The following is a 15,000-nucleotide window of genomic DNA, read 5'->3' as shown; positions in this document are numbered from 1 at the left end:
GTAGGGAATGTTATAGTCGTTTAATGAAGGGAATATTAGTCTGTTAATGTAGGTAATGTTGTAGTCAGTTAATGTAGGGAATATTAGTCAGTTAATGTAGGTAATGTTATAGTCAGTTAATGAAGGGAACATTAGTCAGTTAATGTAGGTAATGTTATAGTCAGTTAATGAAGGGAATATTACAGTTAATGTAGGGAATGTTATAGTCGGTTAATGAAGGGAATATTAGTCAGTTAATGTAGGGAATGTTATAGTCGGTTAATGAAGGGAATATTAGTCAGTTAATGTAGGTAATGTTATAGTCGGTTAATGAAGGGAATATTAGTCAGTTAATGTAGGTAATGTTATAGTCAGTTAATGTAGGTAATGTTATAGTCAGTTAATGAAGGGAACATTAGTCAGTTAATGTAGGTAATGTTATAGTCAGTTAATGAAGGGAATATTACAGTTAATGTAGGGAATGTTATAGTCGGTTAATGAAGGGAATATTAGTCAGTTAATGTAGGTAATGTTATAGTCGGTTAATGAAGGGAATATTAGTCAGTTAATGTAGGTAATGTTATAGTCGGTTAATGAAGGGAATATTAGTCAGTTAATGTAGGTAATGTTATAGTCGGTTAATGAAGGTAATGTTATAGTCAGTTAATGAAGGGAATATTACAGTTAATGTAGGTAATGTTATAGTCAGTTAATGAGGGGGAATATTACAGTTAATGTAGGTAATGTTATAGTCGGTTAATGAAGGGAATATTAGTCAGTTAATGTAGGGAATGTTATAGTCGGTTAATGAAGGGAATATTAGTCAGTTAATGTAGGGAATATTGTTGTCGGTCATGTGAGACATTTACAGGCAGCTGTAAGATCTCAGTGAGAATCACAGTCAGGTTACATGTTACCATAACAGTGGAACGTAAGCTGGCTTTTAGCGGAGAGTCAGTGAAAATGTTTGGGTTCATTATGTGAATGCGCTGTACTCCTGCCCATCCTTCTGGATAGAACTGCAGCTTTCTCTGTAGGGTGATGTCATTCTGAGTCAGGCCAGCAGGCTCTGTGTGTGTGTGTCAGTAAGTCACCTGCTGGCACATGCCTGAGTGCCTCTCTGTGATACAATCACACACTCTACTCTAACTCTAACCGTGATAGAATCACACACTCTACTCTAACTCTAACTGACATACAATCACACACTCTTCTCCAACTCTAACATACAATCACACACTCTTCTCCAACTCTAACATACAATCACACACTCTTCTCTAACTGTAACATACAATCACACACTCTTCTCTAACTCTAACATACAATCACACACTCTTCTCCAACTCTAACTGACATACAATCACACACTCTTCTCTAACTCTAACTGACATACAATCACACACTCTTCTCTAACTCTAACTGACATACAATCACACACTCGTCTCTAACTCTAACATACAATCCCACACTCTTCTCCAACTCTAACTGACATACAATCACACACTCTTCTCTAACTCTAACTGACATACAATCACACACTCTTCTCCAACTCTAACATACAATCACACACTCTTCTCTAACTGTAACATACAATCACACACTCTTCTCTAACTGTAACATACAATCACACACTCTTCTCCAACTCTAACTGACATACAATCACACACTCTTCTCTAACTCTAACTGACATACAATCACACACTCTTCTCTAACTCTAACTGACATACAATCACACACTCTTCTCCAACTCTAACTGACATACAATCACACACTCTTCTCCAACTCTAACATACAATCACACACTCTTCTCCAACTCTAACATACAATCACACACTCTTCTCTAACTGTAACATACAATCACACACTCTTCTCTAACTGTAACATACAATCCCACACTCTTCTCCAACTCTAACTGACATACAATCACACACTCTTCTCCAACTCTAACATACAATCACACACTCTTCTCCAACTCTAACTGACATACAATCACACACTCTTCTCTAACTGTAACATACAATCACACACTCTTCTCTAACTCTAACATACAATCACACACTCTTCTCCAACTCTAACTGACATACAATCACACACTCTTCTCTAACTCTAACTGACATACAATCACACACTCTTCTCTAACTCTAACTGACATACAATCACACACTCGTCTCTAACTCTAACATACAATCCCACACTCTTCTCCAACTCTAACTGACATACAATCACACACTCTTCTCTAACTCTAACTGACATACAATCACACACTCTTCTCCAACTCTAACATACAATCACACACTCTTCTCTAACTGTAACATACAATCACACACTCTTCTCTAACTCTAACATACAATCACACACTCTTCTCCAACTCTAACTGACATACAATCACACACTCTTCTCTAACTCTAACTGACATACAATCACACACTCTTCTCTAACTCTAACTGACATACAATCACACACTCTTCTCCAACTCTAACTGACATACAATCACACACTCTTCTCCAACTCTAACATACAATCACACACTCTTCTCCAACTCTAACATACAATCACACACTCTTCTCTAACTGTAACATACAATCACACACTCTTCTCTAACTGTAACATACAATCCCACACTCTTCTCCAACTCTAACTGACATACAATCACACACTCTTCTCTAACTCTAACTGACATACAATCACACACTCTTCTCCAACTCTAACTGACATACAATCACACACTCTTCTCCAACTCTAACATGCAATCACACACTCTTCTCCAACTCTAACATACAATCACACACTCTTCTCTAACTGTAACATACAATCACACACTCTTCTCTAACTCTAACATACAATCACACACTCTTCTCCAACTCTAACTGACATACAATCACACACTCTTCTCCAACTCTAACTGACATACAATCACACACTCTTCTCTAACTCTAACATACAATCACACACTCTTCTCTAACTCTAACATACAATCACACACTCTTCTCCAACTCTAACATACAATCACACACTCTTCTCCAACTCTAACTGACATACAATCACACACTCTTCTCTAACTGTAACATACAATCACACACTCTACTCTAACTCTAACCGTGATACAATCACACACTCTTCTCTAACTCTAACCGTGATACAATCACACACTCTTCTCTAACTCTAACATACAATCACACACTCTTCTCCAACTCTTACTGACATACAATCACACACTCTTCTCTAACTCTAACATACAATCACACACTCTTCTCTAACTCTAACATACAATCACACACTCTTCTCTAACTCTAACATACAATCACACACTCTTCTCCAACTCTAACTGACATACAATCACACACTCTTCTCTAACTCTAACATACAATCACACACTCTTCTCTAACTCTAACATACAATCACACACTCTTCTCTAACTCTAACATACAATCACACACTCTTCTCTAACTCTAACATACAATCACACACACTTCTCCAACTCTAACTGACATACAATCACACACTCTACTCTAACTCTAACCGTGATACAATCACACACTCTTCTCTAACTCTAACCGTGATACAATCACACACTCTTCTCTAACTCTAACATACAATCACACACTCTTCTCTAACTGTAACATACAATCACACACTCTTCTCTAACTCTAACATACAATCACACACTCTTCTCCAACTCTAACATACAATCACACACTCTTCTCCAACTCTAACATACAATCACACACTCTTCTCTAACTCTAACATACAATCACACACTCTTCTCCAACTCTAACATACAATCACACACTCTTCTCTAACTCTAACATACAATCACACACTCTTCTCCAACTCTAACTGACATACAATCACACACTCTTCTCCAACTCTAACTGACATACAATCACACACTCTTCTCCAACTCTAACATACAATCACACACTCTTCTCTAACTCTAACATACAATCACACACTCGTCTCTAACTCTAACATACAATCACACACTCGTCTCCAACTCTGACATACAATCACACACTCGTCTCCAACTCTGACATACAATCACACACTCTTCTCCAACTCTGACATACAATCACACACTCTTCTCTAACTGACATACAATCACACACTCTTCTCCAACTCTAACATACAATCACACACTCTTCTCCAACTCTAACATACAATCACACACTCTTCTCCAACTCTAACATACAATCACACACTCTTCTCTAACTCTAACATACAATCACACACTCTTCTCTAACTGCACCTTGCAGGCTGAGTCACCGCGATCGCAGAACGAGGTGTTGACGTGCCCGCCCGTCTGGGACTGGTCTGTGCAGTTTGACTGCAAGGCCCAGGATTTCTTCATTAACCCTCTGTATGCCGAAAAAAACAAGCCAGACAAAACCCAGCGCAAAACTCACAAACCCAAGGTGAGAGGTACCCCCAGTCTCCTCAGGCCTGCAGCTCACGTGGAACTCTTCCCTGGAACGTGGCGAGTTTTCACTGAGTGTCCAGGTTTTATCTGTAGAGTGTACATGTTTAAGACTGAACTTCACACTGTTGTCTGCCGCTGTTGTGCGTGAAATACCGTGTTAATTGCCCTTTTGTTGACGGTTAAATATTTACTAAATGTTTGACTGTTTTGTGTTCGTTTGGTAATCCAGCATCAGAGGCAGCTCTCTCTGCCAAGTTCAGCTTTTAAAACTCCGCCCAAGAAAGGATTCTTTAAGGAGGAGACGGAGAGCCTTAAGAAGATGCTCCGGATGCGACGGGTGAGCCGATGGTTGGTCTCCCCGGATTCGCCCCAGGCCTCCACTCGCGAGTTTTACGAATCCTGGCAGAGAAAACCGCTGGACTACCACGGCGTTCTGCTGCCCTGCCTGGACGGGCCGGCCATGCGCGTCTGGATGCAGCGATACCTGCGCTGGATTCCCGAGCTGCAGATTTTCGGCGGGGGGGCCGATCGCCGTGACGAACAGGCTCGCGGAGCTGCAGGGAGAAGTCGTGCAGCTGCGTCGCGAGCTGGACCGGCAGGGCCGCCGCGAAAACAAGCCCGACAACCACCGGCCGCTGGCGCTGAGTCGCTCCTCCGTGCGTCTCTCCTCCTCTTTCCCTTTCGCCTCCAATCGCAACTGGTCCTTCAAACCAGTCATCCCCAACAGCCGTCTCCACAGCATCGACGTCACCGACAACCTGGCCAATCAGGAAGACGAGGCCACCGAGGCGTTCACCGTGGTCTGAGGGGTCCTCGTCTCCGTCTCCTGGGCTGGTGTGGAACAGTAGCTCTAAAGCACGGTGACCACTGGTTTTCCTTAGTCAGCCACTGGTCCAATCACAGCCTCCTTAATGAAACGAGAGCCTTAGCTGCGACCCCTCTGTGACCTTCGGACCCCGCCCGACCTCGCCCGAGCCATAAAGGACTGCAGGCCCGGGGTTTCACCACGCCTCTGCTGTCTCATGTTTTAAGGTCTTTTGGAAACAAATTATTTGCATTATTTGTGAAATATGTGTGTGTAAAGTGAGACAAAGCTCACAATCACTTAGCAAGTAAGTGGCCACGCCCGTCCTAAATGAGAAGTGCTAAGATTACGATCATGTAAATGAATGCGGATCACTTTTACCTGCTCTCTCAGATTTACTGTACAACACAAAATCACAGCATTACCACACTGGAGCACTCAGGGTTATCAGAATCAACAGTCTTCGTCTTTCTCATGGGAGATCACGTGGGTCTGAGGAGCGTGTGCATGTGCGTGTTTTGTGTAACACATGTTTTATAGCGCACTTCATAAGGGACCTTAATCAGGACTTTAAAATGCTGTGTAAGAGTATAGCCACATCTCTGTAATCCCAAAGACAATACTGTACACACCTGATAATGTACACACCTGATACCGCCAGGCCACTTCAATCTGACCACACCTGTGTGACTACGTGCACTGCTCATGTATCTTTGTCCAACAAAATCGAGCAACCGCCCACCTGTTGGGTGCTCAGCTCCGTCAGTGTGGCCACCACCTGTTGTTCTAAAGCGCACGCTGGCCTGGCTTCACTCTCAGTCTGTCTGAAGACTTCACCTCAGTAGTAGCATATAAAACAGGTCACCACAGGTCATGTTTTCTGTTTCTTTCTTACCCTGGATACATGCAGCTCATGACTGATAGTGCCTGACTTGTTTTCGTTTACGCTGGTGCTAATTCTTCCAGTTTACTTTTTTCAAACTCATTGTTTTTGTATATAAGTATGCAGACTGCCTCAGAACCTCTGAATGCCACTTGCATTGTTTGAGCAATAGATGATTTAAAATGTGGACTTCATAAAAAAAAAAAAAAAGAAAAGAAAAGAAAAAAAAGCTTTTAGAAACTATAGCACCACCTGCTGGCTAACTCTTAACATAATTCTTCTGCTGGCTGCATCTGAGAGAGCGTGAGGGGTGTTGACTGCCTGTTGACGGGTATCAGACCCAGTCTCCATACTCTGTTTCTTCTCTGATTATGAGGAACTCATTTAGTCTCTTTGCTGCACTTGTGATTGGTGTTAAGAAAAGAACGGAAAAAAAATAGCAATAAAAACACTGAATGATCACGGTCACATGATCCTACACGAGTGCAGCACTTCCGCACCTTTGTAGCTTTGATTTGCTGAGAAAACAGGTCCTGACATTATGTCTTTAATGGACCAGACAAATGCAGGTGTGAAGAGGGGTGTACCTGACGCCCACTCCTGTCCTGAGATTCCCCTCAACTCTCAGTACTGCTGAATGTGCTGAGACCAGAGGTGTCCACCTCATGGTGCGAGCCAAGAATAACCTTTAGACTGTGTTAAAAGAACCAGGGAGGTATGATAGAGTTCTGTTTGTACAGAGATGCCGCAAGGCCGACAGTCATGTATCAGAGCAAATTTAAATATGCACTCACTCTGTGTGCCTGTGTGTGTGTGTGTGTGTGTGTGTGTGTGTTTCCAGACCATATGTACGGGAACCAAAGGAAAAAAAATGTGCCTTGCGTAGTGTTATTTGTGCAGCGGTTTATCTCAAGCGACAGTATGTCTATAAAGAGTGTGATCTCATCTCATGGATCTCATGGTCAGTGTGACTGGTCCTAACAGACCTCTTCTGCCTGAGCACTGTGGGGTCTGAGTGGCTGACTTCAGTGGAAGAGATGAATTTGTCTGAGTCTGTAGAGAGGCTGGAGAAAATTGCATTCAGGTCACTGCTGGGTATTAATGAAAAAATGGACAGATTTCCCTCTCCTCTCCCCTTACCTTTGCACTGCTGCCCTGCTGTTGTCACACACTGGTATTGTTACTGTAACTCTGACTTCTTTCACTGTTGTGAGATATGAAACACTATTCATATCCTTTTTTAAATGTATTTTAACCGGCTTAAGCTACCTGGGTTACTGTATTTTTGTTTGTATTTGTGATTAAAATCTCCTTTATAGTTAACTGCATCAGAGCACTGTTGACTGTCATTCTTCTCTTATGTGTTTAACATGGAAAAGGATACGGAACAGTACGTAAAGACTTCACAGTTTTCACTCTTCCTGCATTAGCGTTTTGACACCTCCCCACCCCTTTTTATTACAAGAAACTGCATAACCGTTCTATTGTTTCACGTCACTTGTGCAAATGCCGTGAGTCTTTAAGGCAGACGTGTTCTCAGTGTACAACAGTCAACCTGATAAACTGGCGGAGAAATTTAAACCGCGCAATTATCCTGGATTCTGCTGTCGCTCACAAATAGCATTGCCTGAGGGATGTTGGTGCGGATACGGGATTTGGTACCTAAATCGATCAACGAAAACTTTTTTTCATTTTTTAAATGTATTTATCTAAAACTGTGACACCGTCTCCTTCTGTGTTCACGTAAGGTTTTCCATTGCATTCGATTTTCCCAGTTCACATACTCTGTCCCGTAATTTTACCTGGGGGGCTGAGGTGCCACATCCACTGCTGTCGTCATCACCGGACGCCATATTGGACACACACTGAGGAGTGCAGCCAAAGATAGAAGAAAAACAACAGATGGCCAACTGATCCAACGAGGAACGACGCGGAATCGTGCGGCTGAGTTAGCATTGCAGCACAACTGAACTTTTCTTTTTTCTATTTGCCTAATAAATAGGATATTACGGTGTATGTACCAAGTATTCATTAGGTTTACGGTAGAAATCGTTCGTCATAAACTTTACTCCTACGAATAAAATTATTTTTTGGAACAACTGCTTTTTATAATATCTTAAAGTTCGATGGCTATTGTTCTAAACAACTTCAAGTCGAGTTGAGCTGCGAAACAGTATTATAAACTTTTCGATTCCCCCCCCCCGAGAAAATATAAACATTATTAACCCATTACAATTTTTCTCAGTTGCTTGCATACCTATTCAAAGTAACTTCCTCTTGTTACTGCCTTATATGGTGACACCTCCTCCTTTGAACGGCGTGATATGTTTTTTTTTCCACCAGGAGTTGTTCGTCTGGGTTTAACGTCTACACATCTCTAGTACAGCTCCGCCAACGGAGTAAAGGGGTTTGTCAGCTAAGATTAGAAACGTGGCCAATATTTACATTTAACCTCTCCGCTCGCTGTCTGTGGGGACATATACATTCGTTAACTAACATTTATGTCTTGGACTAAATAAAAACGAATCCGATCTCAGGCCGGAGTTGTCTGGGAGGGTTGTTTTATCGTCGTTTTCAGGACTTATCTGTAGGTAGATATGACTTCCCTGACCCAGCGGAGCTCGGGCCTGGTCCAGCGGCGGACCGAGGCCTCGCGTAATGCCGCTGCTGCTGACAGGGAGAGAGGATCAGGCGACGAGGACTACGAGCCCGGGCGAGGAGACGAGCAGGACGAAGATGACAGCGGAGACTCCAAAGAAACCCGATTGACCTTGATGGAGGAAGTTTTGCTGTTGGGGCTAAAGGACCGCGAGGTTTCTGTTTTGTTTTTTTTTCTTTAAATCATTATTAGCTCGGTTGCTATGCTACATAACTCTATACGGCTCCGGGTGGTTTAGCTATTCGCTAGGTTAACTAGCTGCAGGCTACGGCAAACAGGAGTTATGTGTTTTGTTTGCCAAGACTGCAACTAGCTGCAAATTAGCTTGTCTTGTGTCATTGTCGGAGTCTGGTCTGCCCAACTACGGACGTGCCATTTCTCTGTAAGTGGTTTAAGTTAGTAAACCATTTGATGTGCCCAGTTGACCAACCAAGGGTTAGACAAACATAGCACTGTTCCCTCAGGTGAACAGCATAACTGTAGCATAACCGAACGGTTTACAGTCGTTAGACGTGGGTGTTGCTGTGGGCAACCCGCTGTTTGGTGTAATTAAATAAACTCAAACAATTAGTAAAACTCCCACTGTTCAAACCGTGCATAGTGTTGAATCTCATTTGAATGGCTAAGCCACGGACTAGCAGGCTAAATCAGGTTAATCTTCCTGTTACTTAATTTATAAGCATGGAGTCTGGTAAAATGAACGTGATACCAGAGGCAGCGGAGAATTAACCAGGTTCGTTAGTGTGTGTATGGTTTTCTAGTTTAATTAAGTATTGCTGACAGTTTTGTTCGAACGCATCGCTTTGAAAACGTTTTCCACATTAGTAGACCGGGATTACTAATTATCTTGTCAGTTAGTTTTGGTGGAGAGGTGCACTGTCCGAGAAGGGCCTTTGAAATTAGGCTGGTTGAATGAGCTCAGTTCAAACTGAGCGTCATTTGTCATGTCAAGACAAACTATACTGTCTGTACGCTCTAGTCCTCTTTGTCAGCAGGTTGGTTAACGTCGATTATGTTAAGACATTTAATGCACTTGTATCACTTTGTTTTCCTTCCAGTTAATCTTTTGTTTTTGTTCCGCTTCATATAAGAGTACCATTAGTCTTAAACTGGTCCCAGCAGCACTGTTGATCTCATACAGCCATCAGCACAAGATTGTACTGTAAGATTGTACTGTAAGACTGACTAAGTTTGTGTCAAATTATCGTTTTATCCCAGCTACATACTGTTTGTCTCATTTAGCCGGTTGGTAAAGAGTAGAAATGTCCGTGTTGCCAGATTAGAGACTGTGTATAGATTGTGTATAGATTGTGTATAGATTGTGTATAGATTGTGTAGAGACTGTGTATAGATTGTGTAGAGACTGTGTAGAGACTGTTTGGACATGCATTAGTAGAGGTGTGTAGTCGTGCTGTTTGAACAGTGTGAGTTCCTGTCAGAAAGTCCCTGACACTTTGCTGTCTCTGCGCTTCTGTCAGATGTATCTGGTTTCCTATCATCAGATTTGAATCTTAACAGAATGAACCACTTTGTGTTTGAGTCCTTCCTTTAGAGGAACATGCTCACTGTCATGTGACTAACATTTAATGTGACATTTCCACCCAAGACAATAAAGTTGTCATAATTTGTGTGGCTGTTTTATTTGTCCTGGTGTGTTCCTGGAAGATATGTCCTGATGTGTTCCTGGAAGATATGAGGTTAATGACGAAATGCCGGATGTATCCTGACCATTCCCTCCCACTGATGTTTGGGGAGTGTTCCAGCATGGTTGCCGTGAATGGTTTGGGCTGGTGAATTTTCAGTGTGGTGAAAAGATGAATACTGGGTGGAGTGGCCTTTGCATTCTCAGTAGAAGTTCAGTGTCAGTCTTGTCCCTGTCTGAAGCGGTAAGGTGATCTGAGATGCTGGTTCTGAGTGGGGAGGTGATTGTGCGTGTGTGTATGTGTGTGTGCGTGTGTGTGTGAGAGAGACACACACACAGCAGGCTGAGTTAAGGTGGAGTGAGTGTACTTGTGTGTCTCTGCTCTGTGCAGTTCATGGATTCTCTGTCACTAAAGACGGAAAAAAAAGATGTTGGAGACCAGACTCAGGTTTTATGTCATTTTGTTCCCTCACAGACAGGAACTCGTTTGCATAGCTCACAGCCTGTGGCAAAAGACAAACAGGACCAACAATACATAACGCCTGTGCACCCTCCCCAGAGAAAAAAAAACAAAACGGCCTCTTTCCTTATTCCTGACCAGTGCTGTTCAGTAAAGATCAGCGTGTCTTTATTCCTGACCAGTGCTGTTCAGTAAAGATCAGCGTGTCTTTATTCCTGACCAGTGCTGTTCAGTAAAGATCAGCGTGTCCTTATTCCTGACCAGTGCTGTTCAGTAAAGATCAGCGTGTCCTTATTCCTGACCAGCGCTGTTCAGTAAAGATCAGCATGTCTTTATTCCTGACCAGTGCTGTTCAGTAAAGATCAGCGTGTCTTTATTCCTGACCAGTGCTGTTCAGTAAAGATCAGCGTGTCCTTATTCCTGACCAGTGCTGTTCAGTAAAGATCAGCGTGTCCTTATTCCTGACCAGTGCTGTTCAGTAAAGATCAGCGTGTCCTTATTCCTGACCAGCGCTGTTCAGTAAAGATCAGCGTGTCCTTATTCCTGACCAGCGCTGTTCAGTAAAGATCAGCGTGTCCTTATTCCTGACCAGCGCTGTTCAGTAAAGATCAGCGTGTCCTTATTCCTGACCAGTGCTGTTCAGTAAAGATCAGTGTGTCTTTATTCCTGACCAGTGCTGTTCAGTAAAGATCAGTGTGTCTGGGCCTCACTGCCAGCAGCACGTTCCTCCTCACTTATGTAACAGCAGCTCTTCTGCATGTTCATGTACTTATGCAGAACAGATGTCCAGCTCTCTCCAGAGAGATAGGGAGAGAGAACACACACTGTAAGTCCTGTGTCCACGTCCACTGCTCTGCCTACAGTGAGCACGTGTTGGAGAAACAGGAGAGAAGAGTAAACAGTGTGGAGCTGGCCACACACGGAGGGAGGGATGGGGAATCCGGTTCAGTACGCTCCAGCGAAGTCTGTCGCCGTTTACATCACAGCTCTCCGCTCTGTTTGCACTGCCACTCCAGACTGTGTAATCATCGACCTTTCAGTGTGATTTCACAGTAACGGCATGAGAGAAATGGCTTTACGGGAGAAAGGAGAAAGAGGCAGGACACGTCCCTCTTGGCCGAGGAGAAGGGTTCACTGGCCATGCTGTTAGCACTGCTACAGAAGCATCAGGGCTGTTTGCAGTGTGATAGTGATACACATGGAAACACAGAGGGAATATATGCACTCAGAAGCTCATGCTCATAGAAGCATCTTGCTTTTTGATTCAGTGAGACTCATTCAGATTCAGTTAGACTCAGACTCAGACTTGAGCTCATTTAGACTCAGTTTCTCAGTTAGACTCAGACTCAGTTAGACTCAGACTCAGTTAGGCTTGGACTCATTTAGACTCAGACTCAGTTAGGCTTGGACTCATTTAGACTCAGATATACTCAGTTGGACTCAGAGTCATTTAGACTCACTTGGACTCAGACTCAGTTAGATTCAGTTCTTTGGTATAGTTCTGGTTTGAGCTTTTGTGATGACAGCTGTGAGCCGAAAGGCCCAGTGACAAAGACATGAGAACTACAACAGCAGGAATAAATAAGCTGCTTTTTTTTTTTTTTTTTTTTTTTTACAATATTCTAGTCAGCGAGCGAACCCTGGACAGCTGTCAGATGTTCAGCCTCAGTGAATTTTGAAAGAGAGATTATGAAATACTTTCCATGTTCTGCTCCAGTGCATGAAGGAAACGCTGAGTTATATTAGAGAGATTTCTGACTCAGGAAGTTTGTGGTAAACATATGCAGGTTACGGTATGTCATGATAAAGTTTGCTTTTCTCTCTGTCCCTGTCTCTCTCTCTGTCCCTGTCTCTCTCTCTCGCTCACCCTCCCTGCCTCTCTCTCAGCCAGGTCAGCACACACTCAGTGTACACTGCAGACTTTTCCTTGGCTAAAACATTGGCCTTTATTTCCACACAGATAAGCCTTTGGCTGATTCGGTTCAGTTTGAGTCGTTTCTCTCTTTGTCTGCGCTGCCCTCCGGGCTGGTACGCTACTCTTTTCTCTGGGTTGTGTATTTGTTGTGAGTTGTTTGGAGTTTAAACTTCAGGTGAAAGCTTTAGATGGAAGTGATTTGATATTGTGGAGACTTTGGTGGAACTGACTCGTGGTTGTTTTAGACAGACAGATGTGAGTGATGTTTGGGGAGGGGTTGAGCTATGCTGGCTGTTTGGTTTCTGGTCCATGACCGGTCTCTGTGCTGGCTGTTTGGTTTCTGGTCCATGACCGGTCTCTGAGCAGGGTTTTGGTTTCTGGTCCATGACTGGTTCTGTACCGTACGCTCGACGCTCCGTGTGCTGGTGTTCCTCTCGTTTTGAATCGACCCCCAAATCCAGACTCTAGATCCAGATCTTTCCCGCTTGTGGCAGACGAGGGATCCAAACCCTCTGCCTGAAGCTGAAACTTCATGTTTGGAAAGAAACAAAACAAAAAAGAACCAGAGCTTTTTTGTCTAAATCCATGGTTATTGCCTAGTTTAATGGTTTTCTAGTTCCTCATTTATTCATTATGACCGTTAGACCAAGTCTTTATCATTGTTCATAACATTTCATCATTTCCCCAGTGCAGGGGAGATCTTCTGAGTGACAGTGTTAATGTAGTACAGGTATAGTCTATATGATATGATATGATATGAGTGACAGTGTTAATGTAGTATAGGTATAGTCTATATGATATGATATGATATGAGTGACAGTGTTAATGTAGTACAGGTATAGTCTATATGATATGATATGATATGAGTGACAGTGTTAATGTAGTATAGGTATAGTCTATATGATATGATATGATATGAGTGACAGTGTTAATGTAGTATAGGTATAGTCTATATGATATGATATGATATGAGTGACAGTGTTAATGTAGTACAGGTATAGTCTATATGATATGATATGATATGAGTGACAGTGTTAATGTAGTATAGGTATAGTCTATATGATATGATATGAGTGACAGTGTTAATGTAGTATAGGTATAGTCTATATGATATGATATGAGTGACAGTGTTAATGTAGTACAGGTATAGTCTATATGATATGATGCGATATGAGTGACAGTGTTAATGTGATACAGGTATAGTCTATATGATATGATGCGATATGAGTGACAGTGTTAATGTAGTATAGGTATAGTCAATATGATATGATATGAGTGACAGTGTTAATGTAGTATAGGTATAGTCAATATGATATGATATGAGTGACAGTGTTAATGTAGTACAGGTATAGTCTATATGATATGATATGATATGAGTGACAGTGTTAATGTAGTATAGGTATAGTCAATATGATATGATATGAGTGACAGTGTTAATGTAGTACAGGTATAGTCTATATGATATGATATGATATGATATGAGTGACAGTGTTAATGTAGTATAGGTATAGTCTATATGATATGATATGATATGAGTGACAGTGTTAATGTAGTACAGGTATAGTCTATATGATATGATGCGATATGAGTGACAGTGTTAATGTAGTATAGGTATAGTCTATATGATATGATATGAGTGACAGTGTTAATGTAGTATAGGTATAGTCTATATGATATGATATGAGTGACAGTGTTAATGTAGTATAGGTATAGTCTATATGATATGATATGAGTGACAGTGTTAATGTAGTATAGGTATAGTCTATATGATATGATATGAGTGACAGTGTTAATGTAGTATAGGTATAGTCAATATGATATGATATGATATGACAGAGGCCTGTTGAGGCCTGTAGTATAGGTATAGTTGATATGATATGATATGATATGATATGACATGACATGACATGATAAGATATGATGGGATATGAGAGAGGCCTGTAGTATAGGTATAGTTGATATGATATGATATGATATGATATGATGTGATATGAGAGAGGCCTGTTGAGGCCTGTAATATAGGTATAGTTGATATGATATGATGTGATATGATATGATATGATATGATGGGATATGATGGGATATGAGAGAGGCCTGTAGTATAGGTATAGTTGATATGATATGATGGGATATGATATGATGGGATATGAGAGAGGCCTGTTGAGGCCTGTAATATAGGTATAGATGATATGATGTGATGTGATGTGATGTGATGGGATATGAGAGAGGCCTGTAGTATA

The 15,000-nt window shown here is 41.9% G+C and overlaps 2 protein-coding genes across 2 annotated transcripts in view; both read left to right on the top strand.

The window, feature by feature from the left end:
- The window catches only part of mtmr12 (myotubularin related protein 12), a 14,793-nt gene extending 9,499 nt beyond the window's left edge, over positions 1-5,294 (top strand). The window contains 3 exon segments of the mRNA XM_030772057.1: positions 4,233-4,391; positions 4,626-4,922; positions 4,924-5,294. Coding sequence (XP_030627917.1) covers positions 4,233-4,391; positions 4,626-4,922; positions 4,924-5,202 — 735 coding nt within the window. The 3' untranslated portion in view covers positions 5,203-5,294.
- A 3,221-nt stretch (positions 5,295-8,515) lies between these two features.
- Positions 8,516-15,000, top strand: part of golph3a (golgi phosphoprotein 3a) — a 15,910-nt gene continuing 9,425 nt past the window's right edge. Inside the window, exon 1 of the mRNA XM_030774651.1 lies at positions 8,516-8,897. Within this exon, the coding sequence (XP_030630511.1) occupies positions 8,682-8,897 (216 nt within the window). The 5' untranslated portion in view covers positions 8,516-8,681. The remainder of the gene's footprint in view (positions 8,898-15,000) is intronic.

Source organism: Chanos chanos, chromosome 1 (genome assembly GCF_902362185.1).
Source record: "Chanos chanos chromosome 1, fChaCha1.1, whole genome shotgun sequence".
In the NCBI taxonomy this organism is placed as follows: domain Eukaryota; kingdom Metazoa; phylum Chordata; class Actinopteri; order Gonorynchiformes; family Chanidae; genus Chanos; species Chanos chanos.
This window is presented reverse-complemented; position numbering and strand designations above follow the sequence as displayed.